The sequence below is a fragment of the Sinocyclocheilus grahami genome, unplaced genomic scaffold (assembly GCF_001515645.1).
Source record: "Sinocyclocheilus grahami isolate Dianchi unplaced genomic scaffold, SAMN03320097.WGS_v1.1 scaffold57.1, whole genome shotgun sequence".
Taxonomy (NCBI): domain Eukaryota; kingdom Metazoa; phylum Chordata; class Actinopteri; order Cypriniformes; family Cyprinidae; genus Sinocyclocheilus; species Sinocyclocheilus grahami.
The window spans coordinates 2,665,484-2,683,577 of NW_015505236.1; the positions used below are offsets into that span (position 1 = coordinate 2,665,484).

The 18,094-nt window shown below is 34.9% G+C and overlaps 3 protein-coding genes across 3 annotated transcripts in view; 2 read left to right on the top strand and 1 right to left on the bottom strand.

Moving 5' to 3' along the window:
* Positions 1-58: 58 nt before the first annotated feature.
* Positions 59-3,061, top strand: rpp30 (ribonuclease P/MRP 30 subunit). The gene is made up of 11 exons (XM_016270747.1): positions 59-280; positions 696-751; positions 830-886; positions 968-1,033; positions 1,123-1,191; positions 1,322-1,411; positions 1,805-1,921; positions 2,000-2,029; positions 2,119-2,156; positions 2,260-2,339; positions 2,550-3,061. Exons 1-11 carry the CDS (start codon positions 199-201, stop codon positions 2,657-2,659), a joined length of 795 nt encoding a protein of 264 aa, XP_016126233.1. The 5' UTR covers positions 59-198; the 3' UTR covers positions 2,660-3,061.
* Positions 3,062-3,139: 78 nt separating this feature from the next.
* Positions 3,140-6,038, bottom strand: ankrd1b (ankyrin repeat domain 1b (cardiac muscle)). The gene is made up of 9 exons (XM_016270748.1): positions 6,012-6,038; positions 5,263-5,406; positions 5,068-5,166; positions 4,890-4,997; positions 4,702-4,800; positions 3,971-4,069; positions 3,779-3,877; positions 3,601-3,699; positions 3,140-3,316 (listed from the first exon to the last, which is right to left on the bottom strand). Exons 1-9 carry the CDS (start codon positions 6,036-6,038, stop codon positions 3,230-3,232), a joined length of 861 nt encoding a protein of 286 aa, XP_016126234.1. The 3' UTR covers positions 3,140-3,229.
* Positions 6,039-13,627: 7,589 nt separating this feature from the next.
* pcgf5b (polycomb group ring finger 5b) overlaps positions 13,628-18,094 on the top strand; it is a 19,134-nt gene continuing 14,667 nt past the window's right edge. Inside the window, exon 1 of the mRNA XM_016270624.1 lies at positions 13,628-13,772. The gene's annotated coding sequence lies outside the window, so the exon portion shown is untranslated. The remainder of the gene's footprint in view (positions 13,773-18,094) is intronic.

Consider the following 18,094-nt stretch of genomic DNA (forward strand, 5'->3'; position numbering starts at 1 on the left):
GACACGATAAGCGAAACCAACGCAAAAATGGCATATGCAAACTACATTACCCATAAAACACAATTAACTTCTGGTTCACGCTTTAACGTGGAATGTGTTTGTGCATGTGGGTCTCACTACATTCGTTGAAATGGTTTAGATTTATGTGATAAGAAGTAAACTCTATATAGATTTGCGTTTGTAAAAACAGTGGAAAAAATGTCTGTGTTCATGGATCTAAACATCATCAGCAGTAATGATAAAAACAGACTCAAAAGCATCATAGAGACAGCAGCTCACCGTAAGTAGCAGTAATATTAGTTATATTTGCTGAAATTATGGTTAACACCAGTAGGTTAACTATCTACTTTAGTAATTATTAATAAGATGTTCTTTAATAATGCATTTTGATTGTGAAGGCTTAACCCATACCTTGCCAAACACATTTTTGGAAATCCAGTAGTTCTATTTTGGCTGGGGTCTTCTAACTGATCTAAGATGGTAATTAGCTGGTTGTTAGTTTGTGTGAGCTGGGAAACTATCTTGCACTAGCAACAAAACAACTATGAGTCCAGTTGGTCATACCAGGTCTGCTAGCTCATGACCAGCTTGGCCCAACTTTGATCAACTAGAAGCAGGGTAAACAAATAAATAGATTTCATGTACTATTGACAAACAATTAATTCAGTTATTAACTTTAACTCTTTATATTTTAGTTGGCTACTCAACGGTCGCAATAAACTATGTGGTTGAACCACAACAGAAGAAACAGGTATAATATAAAGTAGTTAGACTAACCTGTACACTTTAAGAGTTAATTTGATGATGCTCTTCTTTTCTTGTATTACAGGAAATTCCTAAGCCACAGAGTGTGTCAGACATATTTGATAAATTCCCAATAGTACAGGTAAATTACTTTAGCATGTTTCTAGAGCATACTTACCCATGATGGATACTGTTGATGAATATTGTGTGCTTTTTTTCATAGGGCAAATCTTCTCCCATCAAAGTACTGAATCGATTGACCATCATAGCCTCTGATGCATCTCATTTTGTAAGTTGCATGTTTATAATGAAGAAACTCTAAGAAATTTGCTAACATTTTATTTATATTGTGAAATTTGTATGTTATTTTCTTTCTAGAGACCAACCAATGAATACAAAAGCTTCGACCTTGTGGCGGTGTACCCCAAGACCGAAAAACTCTTTCATGTAAGGGAAATTGCAATTCTGAATTAGCTTAATTTATTCCATTTAGTATTATTTATTTTCTTTATATTTCTGATGAAAACCAACAGTTGTTATATTAAAGTTTCTGTATATTTTCCTTTGTCTGTGTCAGGCAGCCTGCATGACTTTTGATGTGGACATTATCTGCATTGCAGTGGCTGAAAAACAGCCCTTCCATTTTAAAAGGGCTCCAGTTAATGGGGTGAGTTACAGTATTTTATATCCATACCTAACAGCATACAAGGTGATTTTAAGCGGCACTTATCAATACACATTTATAGAACTTGGTAATAAAGTAAGTACAATTACAAAGTTGTGAATATGAGGTCCTAAAGGGATATTCCACATCAAAATTAAAATGAATGTCCTTGTAAAATGTTGAGTTGCATGGACCATTTTAATGATACTATCATGGTGTTTTGCATTCTTTCCAAAACTTGACAGCACAAGTCTTTTACTTTTTTATTATATGTTAAAAATGTCACCTTTTAATACAGGTTTGAAACAACATGATGGTTAATAAATAATGGTAATTTAGTGGTGAATTATCCCTTTAAATGATGTATCATCACTGTTATATTGTTGGTCACTTCAGGCTATTGACAGGGGGGTTTTCTTTGAGACCTGTTATGCGGCAGCCATCAGAGACACCACTATGAGGAGATACACCATTGCCAATGCCATCAGCCTCATGGAAGTCTGTAAAGGAAAAGTATGTTGTCCCTTTTTACATGTAAACACCTTTAAAATGTGTTAAGCTAGTTTTGAAATTAAATTTTTTCCCCCACAGAATATCATAGTGTCCAGTGGAGCAGAAAGGGTAAAAAGTCTTTTGTAAATTGATATCATTTCAGTGTTACTGTATTGTATAGTCAGTATGACATTGTTGTCCTTTGTTTTTTTCCTTAGCCACTTGAGTTGAGGGGTCCGTATGACATTGCCAATTTGTATCCTTTGTATTTGTGTATGAATAAATCGTGAATGAAAATGTCATGGTATTTCTAAAAGGCACTGTATCTATGTTTATATGTTCCTTCATTGAGATTTCAGAGGGCTTGTGTTCAGCCTGTCTGAGGGAGATGCCAAAGGTGCTGTTTCTACTAACTGTCGATCTGTCTTGCTTCATGGAGGTAAATTACTGGCAAGAGCTCAACTATTTCCCATTTCTCCAGTACAGGCTTAATTCTATGCCACGTGGTCTTTTTTGTTGTTAGATTGCTAGTTGACTTGCTGAGTATGCATTTATACCGATGGGCATTTCAATCTGTTTTTTTTTTTTATATTAGTTGTAAAGTGTTATGTGAATGTTCATTGGTAATTTTCATAATTCTTTATAACAGAGACGAGAGCCACTGCATCTGGTGTTGTTTACACCATGAAGAAACCAAAAACTCCCCAGAAGCAAGAAGAATCTCCAGTATCTAAAAAGGCCAAAACTGAATTAGCATAGCCAGTATTTCAGAATTCATGTGTATTCATTTTTTTTTTACATTGAAGATTAGTATTCCCTGAATCATTTTCTCAACATCTTGCAATCCACTTTAAATTGAAAGATGATAGATATTTTAAAAATTATATTTATTTAGTTGAGCTTTAGAAGAATTGCAAACAAAAGTTACAGATAAATTGAACTAGTACAAAATTGCTCATTTCACATTGAGTGCATTCTGTCATAAAATATGATTTAGAATATCAAAAATGTCCATCAATCATGCTCATATTGAATCTAATCTTAGCAGTAGAGCTATTTCAGGCAATGCATTTCCATGTGAAGATGAAGCTCTATGTTCCATTTAAGTTTCTCATTCCTTTCTGCCTTATCTATGGTTTAATAAAAAGTTAAAGTACTGTGCTTCAATTTCCAAAACTCTAGTAAAACTTTCACATAACTTTTCCATTTGAAAAAAGCATAATGTCATGCAGGGCTCAATAATATACCTTCCTTAGATATCAGATTCTAATATGCAGGTTTTTGAGTGTATTATGCCCAAAGCGCACCAATGGTGGTCAAGTATTGCATCTACTTTTTTCCATTCTTAAAGTTGTCAAAGATGGTTTTAGCTTCATTCTGCCACTCGCAAACACTGTCCATTGGTGACTTTCCCTCCTGGAGAAGACAAAGCAACGGTAACAAAGCAATATTGATCCTAAACCTTTACAAAACGTCTTGGCTACTAAAAATAATTTTAGAGGGCTGTTTCCACAAAACTAATAAGCTTACATAAGTACCAGAAGACGGTACTGTGCACAGCTTAAATAAGCATCCTAGTGAAATTGTGAGAATTGATTTCCTACATATAAGTTACCATTTATTAGTATCTGATAGCATCCTAATACATGAGCAACAAGATAAAAGTATATAGGCTAAGCATTACATTTAAGAATACTTACACAATTCTTGAGTTTTAAGTCACCTCCGTGCAACAGAAGAAGTTGGATGAGCTTGAAGCGATTCAGTCTTACCGCATCATGTAGTGGAGTGTCACCCTCCTGATGCAGAATGACATTTAAAGTTACCATTAACGTGTTAATTAACTTTATTTAATGACTGTGTTGCCAAATTTCTTACTATGTCTTTTGCATTGATGTCTGCGCCACAGTGTAGGAGATGTTCAGCACATTCATGGTGTCCTGTCCTGACCGCTACATGAAGGGGGGTGCTGCGAAGCTGAGGACGTCAAGTGTAACCGATAGAGACCGTATGTCAGACCACACCAGCTATATTATTAAAACAGATTTGCTGTCAAATAACTGCTTTTACCTTGTCTCTGGAATCCAGTTTTGCCCCATGATTAAGTAGTGCTTCCAGCACAGGCAAACTGCCACCACGACAAGCCCAGTGAACTTCAGTTGCTTGAAGCTAATTAAACACATCCAAAAGAATAAGATGATCCATTCATATTATGCAAATTATAAGAATAGAATAGATGTATTACAGAGAAATGCATGCTGCTCATTTTTAAAAATTATTTAAAAATACATTAAAAGTAAAACACATACAATATCACCTCTTCCATAAAAACTAAGAAGTTCAGTGTAATCTTTTTTTATAATCCATTTGGTTAAAATATAAAAAACAACAAAATGGTGGTGCAACCAACATGTGATACTTCCATGAAATGTCAAGATCAATAAGGGTCAAAGATTATATTTATGAATTAATTCATAATATTTGTTGAAATACTTTTAAATGTATTTTTAAACTTTATGAAAAATAATAATGTGAATTAAAGAATTAAGGACAATGTTTCTACTTTTTGCTTGGTTACACCAGTTGCATTTTTAGTCATTAAATTTAAACTTTTCTTGAAAATGGTATAAAACAGTATATTTCTGTATTAGAAATTGTCACATGAATTTGAAGCTTAGGTTTAAAATATTTTCTTTGTCTTGATCTTGTACACTCTTTCTCAAGTGTTAATGTGTGTTTGTATTCATAGAAAAATTCAATGCACAAATATACTTAAGTATTATGTAAACATTATTCAATACCTTGTCCTTATTTTCAATTGAAGCACCGGCCTCCAGCAGCGTTTGCACAATCTCCACGTTTGCTTGTGAGCAAGCTCTGTGCAAAGCTGTTCGGTTGAACTAGTAAAACACAAAAAAGTATATATATGTCCTTTAGATTTAAGTGCTGTCAGCATGCCTTTTATTCAATATGTTGGGTAAACACTCACATTATCACAGGCATTTGGGTCTGCACCTCTGGCGAGGTAACTTTTGATCATTGGCAATTTGTTATCCAGCGCTGCCTTCAGAAAGTCATCCTCGTCAACAAAATCATTCTGAGACAGTGAGATGATTACTTGAGGGGTTGAAATCTCATTAATAATGATTGCTTTGAAGTATGCTTACCACTATCTCTTGTTTAGGACGTGTTTTGTAGACTGGTGTACTTGTTTTTATCTTCTGACTTTCTATAATCTCTTGGAGGTCATTAGTACTGTTGTCAGTCTGCAAAATCATTCAAATATGATAAAGAAAATGCACTTCTAATAACATATGCTTCATGAGGTATACAAATGAATGCTTAAGAAACCTATATCTTACATTAAAACCATTTAAAATGACTTTACTGTCACACTGGAGGTTATAGGCTTTCAGATGATGTTTAACAGAGCTTTTGCATTCTTCAGAAGGATGCTGTGCCACATTGTCATCCTGCTCTTTGTTTCCACTTGTGATGTCTGTAACCTAAAATAACAAAATTAGAACACACATATTTTGTAGACCAAAGAAATAACCACTCAAAGGGATAGTTCACCTAAAATCATATTCATCTTCATGTCATTCCAAACCTGTATGACTGACTTTCTTTGGTGGTACACAAAAGAACAAATTAATTGACTGATCATCGAAAAAAGTAGATATTTCCCAAAATATTTTTGTGTTCCACCGTAGAAAGGCCTATGCAGGTTTGAAATACCATGAGATTTTTGGGCGAACGATCCCTTTTAAAACACTAGTGGCCATTTTAAAACAGCAAAGGTTTTGTATAAATAGTCAAAAGAGGTTTTATATGTATATACAGTCTGTCTCTATTCACATTTATTTAGCAATTGAAGTAGTTTGAAGAGGATCTTGTTTTTAAATATTTCAAATGATATAATAAGTAGGCCTGCTACTATCTGTTTTTATAGGTAACATGAGCCCAGGACCTAAAAATCCAAGATGCACAAAATAAACTGAAATCTTGAGATAAAAGCATCAAATGAAACTATTAAAAATGTATAATGGAAATCCCTAAAAACGAACTGCTTTTTAAATAGACATTTAGAAATAGACATATAAGCCCTTACCAGCTCATCGTCCTGTAGGATTCCCATGACTTTCCTTGAAAATTCCTTGTGCCAAAATTAAAGCATCCAAGCCAAGCATCACTTATATATGTGGTAGAGATCATGCTCCTGTTGTTCAACTGACTCCTCCCACCTCAGGTTTCCACGTCACTGTCATGTCAGATGCATTTCGAAGGGGGCTGAGGGTGAAAAAAACATTTTCAGAAGTCAGATGCCTTTGGGAACATTTGAAGGAATGGAAATTAAACCTGGGGGAACTTGATGTGCCGCCATAGAGCCCCCTGTCTATCCAAGGATGACTTACAGCTGACCACGAAGCCCAAGACACAGAACACCACTCCACATCACACACAAAGATGACAGGACTTGTTTATGAAGTGATATGGAGACTTATAACATCATAATCAGCTTTGACTGTCTCATATATTAAGGGAGTTGTCTTCGTTTATGAGGTTATTTTCTTCTTAGGTTTCATCACTTGCATTACTTCTGTTACGAGAGCAGGTAAAATTGTCGCACCCTGTGACTATTTTTAATTGAGCTGCCCATGAATCACTTACAGTAATGAGTTACATGGATGGTTGTCTTGCATGGCAGCTGCTATTTTACTAGTTTTCCAAATGTCCAGGGCCTATAAAACTATGAAATGATGCAGTAAAGATGTGAAGAATTTATCTATTAAAATTAATATTTTTCAAGGCTTTCTTAAGCGCTGTGGGAGGCTACATACAGAATCTTTTAACAAGCAGAATGTTACACTGGTGTTAGAGAGATATTTCCCTCAATAAAATCTAATATTTGTTTGCAGCATGAGCACCAAAAATGAACAAATATTGCCAGTGGTGTCTAACATGCAACATAAGAGTGTTTTTGTTCATTTGTTAACTGAAACTTCAGAATGCACTAGTATCAAGAAGTCAAGACACTGCAAGAAGTTAGCAGAGTTGCATATAGTGGCTTAAAAAAATAGAAGTTAAAGAACATTTTCTCATTAACATGTTTCTAATTAAATAACTATCAAGAAAACAACTGGATGGATATATAAAATTATAATGTTTGTGAGACGGCTTTCAATCTAGGGGTATCAGTAGATTTCTACAGAAAATTTGAGGGAAAAAATTATAATGAACATTTTAGGGCTGCCAAAGGCTGTAAAACTGTTCTGGAATTTTGGATTTTGCAATCAATATAAAATGTAACATGTTTTGTCAAAAAAGAGGGTTGATAATTTAGTAATCCTGTAAATACATTTATAAAAATACATAATGGAAACATTAATCAAAAACATTTCATTAACGAATCAAATATAGAAATTTTTTAAGCAAATGTTGATGAATTGTGAACCTCCTGCATCATTAGCAGGGTCTGGGATCCAAGCATCTACAGCCCTCCAATTCGGTCATTTATGATTAATGGAAGAATTATTTAAAACTGCATTTTAAGCATAATACGTGCATTGCATCTCTCAGAACAGGTCAAATACATTGATATGGGAATTATTCCAATGAGATAATAATGAGAATTTCTGTGTTATGTAATGTCTTGATAATGAATTTAGACCATAGGTCAGTAGGATATCTGATACGTGAAGCTTCCATGTTGTGTTTTTATCTGTCCTCTTACTAAGAGTGTTACGGAAATGCTTGTAAAAGATGATCTGTAACTAAATACATTGCCTGAATATCTATCAACCATTTCTGGAGCTTGTAACAGCCTCTACCTGCTCTTTTTAGACCTCAGGTCTGACAGTCACATGCAATGCTGAGAACAGGTTTTTTTTTTTTTTTTTTGTAAAGAGACCACTTATCTGTGGCTTAAACAGTTTTAATCAGTATTTTTGTCTGTAAATGATCTAAACATGAAATATGTAAATATGTTTTAAAAACAAACCTTATTTTAAACATAATTTTTTTGCAGTGTTGAGTGTGCCTCTAATCTGAAGGTATGTATCACATGTTCATGCTTTGAGTTTCAGTCAGGTGGTACTGTAACTGATTTATCTACTAAATGGCACGTGTGTGTTGAACTTGTCACCACGCAGCTAAGCATACCGTGAGCAATATTAATATTCAATATGAAATATGAACCTTGTGCTGACACATTTTTATGCACTAGGGCTACATCAAAGATGTGCAAGGCAAGTTTTCAAACCTTTCATCACATTGAGTGATAATATCATATGAAAATAGGTTTTTTTTTTTTTTTTTTTTGTAAAGAGACCACTTATCTGTGGCTTAAACAGTTTTATTTGTATTTTTGTCTGTAAATGATCTAAACATGAAATATGTAAATATGTTTTAAAAACAAACCTTATTTTAAACATAATTTTTTTTGCAGTGTTGAGTGTGCCTCTAATCTGAAGGTATCACATGTTCATGCTTTGAGTTTCAGTCAGGTGGTACTGTAACTGATTTATCTACTAAATGGCACGTGTGTGTTGAACTTGTCACCACGCAGCTAAGCATACCGTGAGCAATATTAATATGCAATATGAAATATGAACCTTGTGCTGACACATTTTTATGCACTAGGGCTACATCAAAGATGTGCAAGACAAGTTTTCAAACCTTTCATCACATTGAGTGATAATATCATATGAAAATATTACTCAGTGTTGATGCATGAAAGCTTAGCAGTCATATTACAGAAAAAAATAATTAAGCATTGAAATAATTGGCAGTGCAATTCATCTGCAAGCATTCAGTGTCCTTTACTACTCTCTTAAAACACTTTCATGCTCTTGCTAGTACTAGGCCTATAAGTTATCTAATAACAATATATAACAGAGTGAACATAATATTTTTATGGCTAAGGCTACTTTTTATAGATAACATTTTATCCTAAATACATAAATACAGCTTAATATTATTTCACTATTTTTGTATAATTTTCTATATTTTCCTTTGCTTGGTTTTTATACCCACTGACAATGTAAAAAAGTATGAAACTAATTTTCACACAATAATAAATAAAACTGTGACCCTGGACCACAAATCCAACCAAGGGTCATTTTTTTGAAATTGAGATTCATACATCATCTGAAAGCTGAATAAATAAGCTTTCCATTGATATATGGATTGTTAAGATAGGACAATATTTGGCCGAGATACTATTTAAAATTCTGGAATCTGAGAAAATTGCCTTTAAAGTTGTCCAAAATGAAGTCCTTAGCAATGCATATTAATAATCAAAAATTAAGTTTTGATATAGTTACGGTAGGAAATCTACTTTCCTTAATATCATAAGGATTTTTGGCATAAAAGAAAAATCGATCATTTTGACTCATACTCGTACATATTGTTGGCTATTGCTACAAATATACCCATGCTACTTATGACTGGTTTTGTGGTCCAGGGTCACAATTGTGTTTTTGGCCTGTCCCACCATAGAGGCCTTGACCTTCTTGACTGTTTCCAGCAATTAAAATCATACCACAATGTCAAAATTGAGTATCTATTGAATATCTATTGAACTGATATTCATATTTAGCTGTGTCCCACATTTTGCATGCAACCATTTTACAGCATTTATTTATTTGTTTGTTGTGGTTTGTTTCCTGTTATTCATTCATTCATTCATTCATTTAAACCATATTTATGGAAAGTGCCCTGTAGTTCTTTTATAATAATATGTACAAGAATTTTTGCATTGTATAATGTGTCTCAGATTTCTCATGTAGACCAGCTTTTCTATGTTTTATGTAACACGTATGTACATATTCATGCTATCCGATGGATGTAATTGTATTTTCACAGTGTGATCAGTGTGACTGATGTGAGGTGCTGAGTGAGCAGACGGGACTGGAATGTGTGCCTCCTAATGAGCTGAGCCGCTGAGAGGGATTCAGAACCCAATACATCTGAACCTTCTCCACAGAGTGCCAACAAGTAGTTAGTTAGGAAGAAGAGTAGAACATATGCTAATTTTTCTTTACTGCTTATTAATCTACCTGAACATTTTCATCATTTGTAACTGTTCAGATCCTGAGATTTGATTATAGTTAATATTATAAACTTTATTTCATATATAATTGTAAAATTGTGTTAATTTATTTGAAGGAATTTGATTCATTCTCACATTTGTATCTCCATTATGGGCAGAGTGTATTTGTTTTATGCATTCATATAGAGTTAAGTTGCTTTTTGTCTAGTTCTTGTATAACACGTGTTTGCAACGTTGAGCAATGCAGTGCTGAATTTGCGTGCTCACGAATCCTCTCATTATAACACACGAATTGTAGACATTATGAAAGATTCATTATGCATATATGTATTCTGTTATAACAGAGATTTGTGAGATTGCGATGAACTTAGATGTCTTTTAGATATTATAAATGCAGCGCTCTTTGCTGGCATTCTGCCATGCCAAAACATGCACGCAGCAGCCGCTTGCTTTAGTTAAAAATAACAGTGTTCTGTGAATGTTGATGCTTTAATAACAAATATTTATCGGGAGCGTGTATGCTGGGATGTCATAAATTTCATGGAGAAAAAAGTAATTTAACTAATGACTAATTACTTTTGAAATAAAATCAGAACAGTAACGTGATTACTTTTAAAAGGAGTAATCAGTCATTTGATTTCATTTTCAGAGTAACTTGCCCAACACTGCATCTGAGAATATGATGTGCACAATGAACATACATTTATATGGTAAGATGGGTGAAGAAGCCCCCTTAAGAATAATGTGGATTTACTTTTAAATTAAAATATGAAAAGAGGGACAAGTTAACCCCCCCTTAATGCATTGTGGCCGTCTTGAGCGTCAGTACATGTTTTCACCTTTTGTAATAGTTATGCATGAGTTCCTCAATTGTCCTCAGTGTTAAAAGATGGATTTCAAAATCATACACTCACTTTTGGAAAGGGTTCAAATATGCAGAAGATCCTGGAAAACCAAAGAATGTGCAGGAGATGGAGGATTTTTCTGATGAACAGCAGGCAGTTGAACTGCTCAGGACAAACAAGGGACTCATGAACAACTGTCACAAAATTTAAAAACAGTCATGGATCATCCAGGAAATGACACATAGTATTAAGATTCAAGGGTATGTAAACTTTTGAATGGAGTCATTTTTATAAATTCAGTTATTATTTTGTCTTGTGGAGTATATGTAAACATCTGTCATGTGAAAAAGCTTATTCAGGACAGTACTAAATAAAAAATAACATGCAATTGTCATGATCCCTCTTATTTTGTTTCAATTATTAACATTTTGCACATTCTGCAAGGGGTATGTAAACTTATGAGCACAACTTATGTACTGTATACACACACACACACACACACACACATCAGAGAACAATTTTCAACAAAAACCCTTTATTTTGTTCGTAATTAGAGAACAGCAATGATTGAAGCACGAAGAAAGATTACAACTAAAATTTCTGAAAGTTACAGCAGTCAAAAATTTGTAGGAAGTGTACAGGCCCTTGCTTTGAATAACTTCAACACATCTGTGGCCACAGGACATCACTAGTCTCTCACACTCTGCTGATGTGATCTTGGTCCACTCTTCTTCCAGTCTCTTCCACAGTTTGGTGACTGTAGTGGGTTTCTTAGTCATAACTTTGTCACCAAGGATTTTCCAGAGATTTTCAATCGGGTTTAGATCAGGACTTTTATTATTTTAATGTTTTCAGCTTCAAGGAACTGCTTTACCCATTTTGCAGTGTGACAGGGGGGCACTGTCCTGCATGAAAATTGCAGGCTGATTAGGCGATGAACACAGGGAAGGAACCGAATGTTGCCGCAGGAAGTTCTGATAAACATTTGCATTCACTCTGCCATGTAGCTGTAAAAGAGGCCCAACTCCAACCATGACACTTCCTCCTCCTTATTTACACACTTTGGGTTCAGTCTTTCCCCAGTTTGATGACAAACATAGAGTTTCCCATCGGACCCAAATTAATTAAACTTGCTTTCATCACTGAAGTGAACTTTGGACTAGTTCTCCTCTGTCCACTCAACATACTCCTTAGCAAAGGTTAGTCTAGTCTTTTGATTCTTTATGCTGATGAGAGGTTTGATCACTGCAGAGTGGGCTTTCCGTCCAAATTCTCTTAAACGTTGAGACACTGTATGCCAAGACTAAACTTACCCTGTTCAGCACTGAACTGGCAAGCAATTCCAGCTGCAGTGTTGAACCGATTGCCCATTGAGATTCTCTGCATTGTCCTGTCCTTTTGTGCATTTGTCTTTCGTGGACAACCAGCTTTTTTGGGGGGGCTTGAATGAGTTTTTTAATGAGTGACATTGTAAAGATGCAATATTCTAGAAATCACAGATTTGGAATGACCAACTTTTCTCGCTATGGCTGCTTTTTGGCCTTTATGGACAACCTGCTGTTGGAGGGTTTCAGTCACTTTAGAACGGCTCACCATCTTGCAAAATAAGTGAAAACTGGAAAGTTAGGCTGCCAGTTAAATATGGTTTGTCAGATAATTAAGGAAATGACCACAAGGTGCCAGATTAACACCAATAACTGGAGGTATCTGAAAGTATTCTCTAATTTTGATGTGTTCTTTTTCAAATATCTCATTTAAGTTTTTTATACTGTGCTTCAGAATATACTTAACTCATGAAATATGCTTAAAAAACTGCACTTTTATTCCTGTTAGGAGAACTTCAAATAGGACTAAGCAGTGACCTCGAAATCTAGGAAATTCTAGGTTGTTCTCTAAATTTGATCTCCACTGTATATATTTATAAACTCTTCTGTTTGACATTTTATTTTGACAAAATATTAAATAATAACCTCATGTATTACAATTAGTATTAAATTAAAAAAAAAAAAAAGTTTCTAGAAACAACATGCCACTTGGGGCCTTCTGTGCCAATTGAGCTAATCTTACCACAAGAGTCTAATTTTATCTTTTTGCTTCAAAATAATATTATATATATAATTTTTACTTCACAAATCTAAAAACATTGATGTGTCCACAGACACCAAAATGTTTGGTATTGAACATAATACAATGTTATAAGTCACCATTTTCCAGAGACACAAAATTTAACCAAATCTCACAAATGTTGATATTCAGATGAAATGACAAAATTAAAAATAGCGTAGCCATTCATCAAAAATGCAATTTATGGTTAAGGCATCTTACCTAATCTTACCCTATATTTCCATTTTTTCATTGAAATTTTTATATTTTATTTTTACTAGCATTAATATTATTTAAAACTTTTAAATATATTTAAAACATCACCTCATTATTCCAAACATATGTTTATTTTTCTGTTTTTTTCTACATAGCATATAACATAGCCTACTGATTAGTCATTTGAGGAAAGATGTTTATGCATAAGTGGGTTTTTTTTTCAGGCTAAGGAGGTTAATGTAACATTATCATTCATGCCGCTTCTTATTAATGCAACCCTGTCTGACATGAACTGCAAGTCACATGTAAACGGCAGGTACCTGTCTTGAATAGGTCCATAATAACGAACAGGGCTGCCTGCCACACTTGTGTCTTCATTGATAAACTGGTTCTAAACTGTTACTGGACTAGTTGGTAATTGAAAGCTGCGCCCTAGTTTGTGTCCAATCAGAGACAATCTGCCATGGAATGAATAAAACAGCAATGCGTAAACAAGAACTGGAAAGTCCTCCGCCCCCTTCCCCATATCATCTAAAATGAAAGCAGTTCCGTATTCTGTGCCGCTACTACAACCATCACTTTCAACAGCCCAAATTCGTTCAAGCCTGTTTGTAAAAATCAATGCGCATCATCAACATGGACCCATGATGTGAAGGTAAGAGATGGTCGTTACTGTCTGACTGCAGCTCTGTGTCGTTTTCACGCTCTCCCTTCATCGTAAAGTTTCGGGTGGGATGGGAATGCGGTCTCGTGTCGTATATCAAGTTCGTCAGCATGTCTGTGTCTCTGTAGGATAGGCTACTAGTTGTGAGGGTACAGCTGGTTATTTAGTGCACACTGATGAGCGATAAAACACTCGCCTCTCGTTTACGGAAAGTGACACTTGTACAAATGGCAGCAAGTTAAATCGAGTGCGGCACTGATCGCACGTTATTCGTTATTTAGGTATACGCAACGCAGGGTTTTACAGGAAGATGACGCATAGAATGACACAGACCATGGCCAAGTAGGGTTAAACCCAATAGTTTTGACTTAAAAAAACAATTATATTGTCTTGAGGATGTCACGATAAGCGACGTAGCTGATGAGGACCAACTACATTTGGAGTATAGATCATATATAATAAAACCACATTGGATCTGTTTGTCAACACCTTTCATTTAAGTCTGATCGCAACATAAGATAACGTTATAAAAACGAATATAAAATAAGACAAAATGCTATGTTCACAGGCCCAAATTTTGTGTCGGTTGATAGCTACTTATTATACCAAATAATACGAGTCCCCCACTTTATACATTATTTTTTTGTAAGGATAAAAGTAGTTACACATTTATTGAATGAGTTATATATGTCATTTTCGAAGCCGCTGTACATTAACCCAATGGTTTCGTTTTGAAGATCGTGGGCGGGGCTTAACGCGTATGTGTCATCATGATGCACCTGTAGACAAGTTCAAGTTTCGGAAACATTAAAGGTACACTCAATAAATATCTCTTAACAGTAATATATTAACTTTCAGCAAGTGCTCTATACAAAACATAAGCATAAAAGCATCTAAGAACAGCCAGACGATATGTGACCCCGGACCACAAGACCAGTAGCACTGATATATTTGTAGTAATAGCCAACAATACATTGTATGGGTCAAAATTATCGATTTTTCTTTTATGCAAAAAAATCATTAGAATATTAAGTAGAGATCATGTTCCATGAAGATATTTTGTAAATTTCCTACCGCATAAAAACAATTAAAAAAAATTTTTTTTTAATTCAATTTATTTGTACAGGGACAACGCACAACAACAGTGTTGTGCCAGAGTTAGCTATAAAGCTAATTTGCATCTGCAGTCCCTGGGCAGGATGTTGTTACAAAATTACAATATTAAGTCACACATAATACAGTACACACAGCACATACAATATACAATACAATATCACATCATACTCCATTAAATTACAAAACCAAGTCAATAATCACATATTTGATTTTCCTTAAGCCATACTTTAAGCGTAGTTTTAAAAATACTAAATGTTGTACACTCTCTAATATTAACAGGTATTAAATTCCATCTTTCTGCTGCTCTAACTGAAAAAGCTGATTGTCCAAAAACAGTTTTCTTAAATTTAGTTGAACAATCACCTCTAACTGATGACCTAGTCTGCCTGATATTATCCTTACAGAAAGTCACACATTGTTTAAGAGGTGGTGGTGCAAGATCATGAAATAGTTTGTACATCAAGCACGCATCAGCAAATAATAAAAAATTGTCAAACGTCAATAATTTATAATTCTTAATAATATTGCAGTGATGATAACTCCTTGGCTTTTTAGCTAAGATTTTCACCGTTTGTTTATAAATAGTATATAATGGTTTTAACGTGGTTATACTTGTATGAGACCAACTTGTAGCACAATAAGATAAATGAGGAAGAATCATTGAATGCATAAAGAGTTTAGCAGCAGCCACAGGTAATTGGTGCCTAATATTCCTAAAGATCATCAAGCTTGCTCTAGTACTTTTAGAGACCTTTTTAATATGTTTTTTAAAATTCAAGTTAGAATCCATAATCATACCTAAATATTTAAAATGCTCAACAATATTTATTACCTCTCCTTTAACTAAAATATCTGGACAACGCTCATCAACTTTCTTGATCGAAAAGAACATTCCCACAGTTTTACTCACATTAAGAGTAAGGCAAGAATGACATAGCCAATCTGAGACTTTGTTCAATGCAGCAGTAAGTTTGATAGCAGCTTGTTCTTGTGTTTTAGCATAAGTATAAACAACTGTATCATCTGCATACATCTGAACCTGGACCTCTGGACAAACTGTAGGCAGATCATTAATGTATAAGCTGAACAAAATTGGTCCAAGAATCGACCCCTGTGGGACTCCAATATTACAGTCAAGAAATGGTGAGCATGCATCATTAATTCGTGTACATTGTTTTCTTAAATTTAAGTATGACTCCATCCATGTTAATGTATTAGTAGAAAAATTAAACCTTGATAATTTAGATAAAGTAAAGTGTTTAGTAATATGCATTGCTAAGAACTTCATTCGGACAACTTTAAAGGCGATTTTCTCAATATTTAGATTTTTTGCACCCTCGGCCAGATATTGTCCTATCTTAACAAACCATTCATTGATGGAAAGCTTATTTATTCATAATGAGCATGCATCATTAATTCGTGTACATTGTTTTCTTAAATTTAAGTATGACTCCATCCATGTTAATGTATTAGTAGAAAAATTAAACCTTGATAATTTAGATAAAGTAAAGTGTTTAGTAATATGCATTGCTAAGAACTTCATTCGGACAACTTTAAAGGCGATTTTCTCAATATTTAGATTTTTTGCACCCTCGGCCAGATATTATCCTATCTTAACAAACCATTCATTGATGGAAAGCTTATTTATTCATAATGAATAAATCTCAATTTTAAAAAAAATTACCCTTATGACTGGTTTTGTGGTCCATGGTCACATATGACAACAAACAAAACATATTACTTTATTAAAGGCAATAGCATAGTCTAGAGCAGTGGTTTTCAATCCTGGTCCTGGGGACCTACCGCTCTGCACATTTTGTGTGTCTTCCTTATTTAACACACTTGATTCAGATCATCAGTTCATCAGGTGAAAGTTCCATGCACTGAACTCAGTGCCTGCGTCCCAATGTGCATACTATCCATCCTAAATTCCATGTGATATTAGTAATTTTCAATAATATTTAGGGCAGATAGGGTGGATAGTATGCACATTGGGACGCAGGGCGTGTGTCAGATAGCCTAACAGAGACATACAAAATGTGCAGGGTGGTGGGTTTGGATTGAAAATCACTGGTCTAGAGCAGTGGTTCTCAAATCTGTCCTGGAGTACTCATTTTGTATGTCTCCCTCATCTATTACACCTGATTCAACTCATCAGCTCATTAGTGGAGACTGCAAGACCTGAAGTGGGTGTGTCACATATAGGGAAACATACAAAATGTGCAGTGCTGGGGGTACTTCATGGAGATGTTTGAGAACCACTGGTCTAGAGTGCCCCTGCGTCTCAGTGTTCATACTATCCATCCTAAATAGTATGTGAGATTAGAATAAGTGTGTCCCAAAGCATAGTATGTTGAAAAGAGTATGCCAAAAGTCCCCGGATGGTCTACAATTTCAGGTCGATTTTTGAAGTGTGGATCCGTGCACACTCTAATGGCTAATATTGCCCACAATCCATTGCGCTTTTGTGAAGGATTCTGTCAAGAACTACAAACACGAATAAAACGCGTTAAAAACTACAAACATGGCAGATGTGTGCAACCGGCGGTTAGGTAGAGAGGCTTAGAAAAAGGGGTCTGAGTTACTAATATTCAACATTTAACCTGGTAAAGAAATATGTATTTAATGTTATCTGTGTTATATTTAATCTGCAACAGCAATGTACACTTTTATAAACATTCGTTGGGTCGTTTACTTTTAAATTTCTCAGAGTTCTCAGCATGAAAGACCCGCGACTGGCAGATCAATGTGCTACTTCTTTCCTCTCCAATTCGATAGGAAGTTAAATGAAATGCAATATGGAGGATGTTAACTGTGACAAGATATATTGACAGGCCAGTTTACAGTGACAGGGTGCGTGTATCTATGCGACAGAGCAGGGGTGCTCAAACTCTGTCCTGGAGGGCCAGTGTCCTGCAGAGTTTAGCTCCAACTTGCCTCAACACACCTGCTGGGAAGTTTATAGTATGCCTAGTAAGAGCTTGATTAGCTGATTCAGGTGTGCCTAATTGGGGTTGGATCTAAACTCTGCAGGACATCGGCCCTCCAGGACCAAGTTTGTGCACCCCTGCGACAGAGCGTCCGTTAAAGACGCAGTTGTGTGATGTGATAGTATGTCCCAAAGCTTGCCTACTCTTCTACTACACACTCAAAAGTGTGTACTTTTTCTTCACCAAAAGAGTACATACTTTAAGGGT

What these genes read in the sequence shown, in the direction of transcription:
- ankrd1b (XM_016270748.1), bottom strand. Translation starts at nt 6,038, where the DNA reads ATGGGAATCCTACAGGACGATGAGCTG. An exon ending in TCATTTTAAATGGTTTTAAT is followed by an intron (nt 5,167 to 5,262) that starts GTAAGATATAGG and finishes ATGATTTTGCAG; the next exon opens with ACTGACAACAGTACTAATGA. An exon ending in ACCCAAATGCCTGTGATAAT is followed by an intron (nt 4,801 to 4,889) that starts GTGAGTGTTTAC and finishes GTGTTTTACTAG; the next exon opens with TTCAACCGAACAGCTTTGCA.
- rpp30 (XM_016270747.1), top strand. Translation starts at nt 199, where the DNA reads ATGTCTGTGTTCATGGATCTAAACATCATCAGCAGTAATGATAAAAAC. An exon ending in AGACCGAAAAACTCTTTCAT is followed by an intron (nt 1,192 to 1,321) that starts GTAAGGGAAATT and finishes TGTCTGTGTCAG; the next exon opens with GCAGCCTGCATGACTTTTGA. An exon ending in CCGTATGACATTGCCAATTT is followed by an intron (nt 2,157 to 2,259) that starts GTATCCTTTGTA and finishes TTGAGATTTCAG; the next exon opens with AGGGCTTGTGTTCAGCCTGT.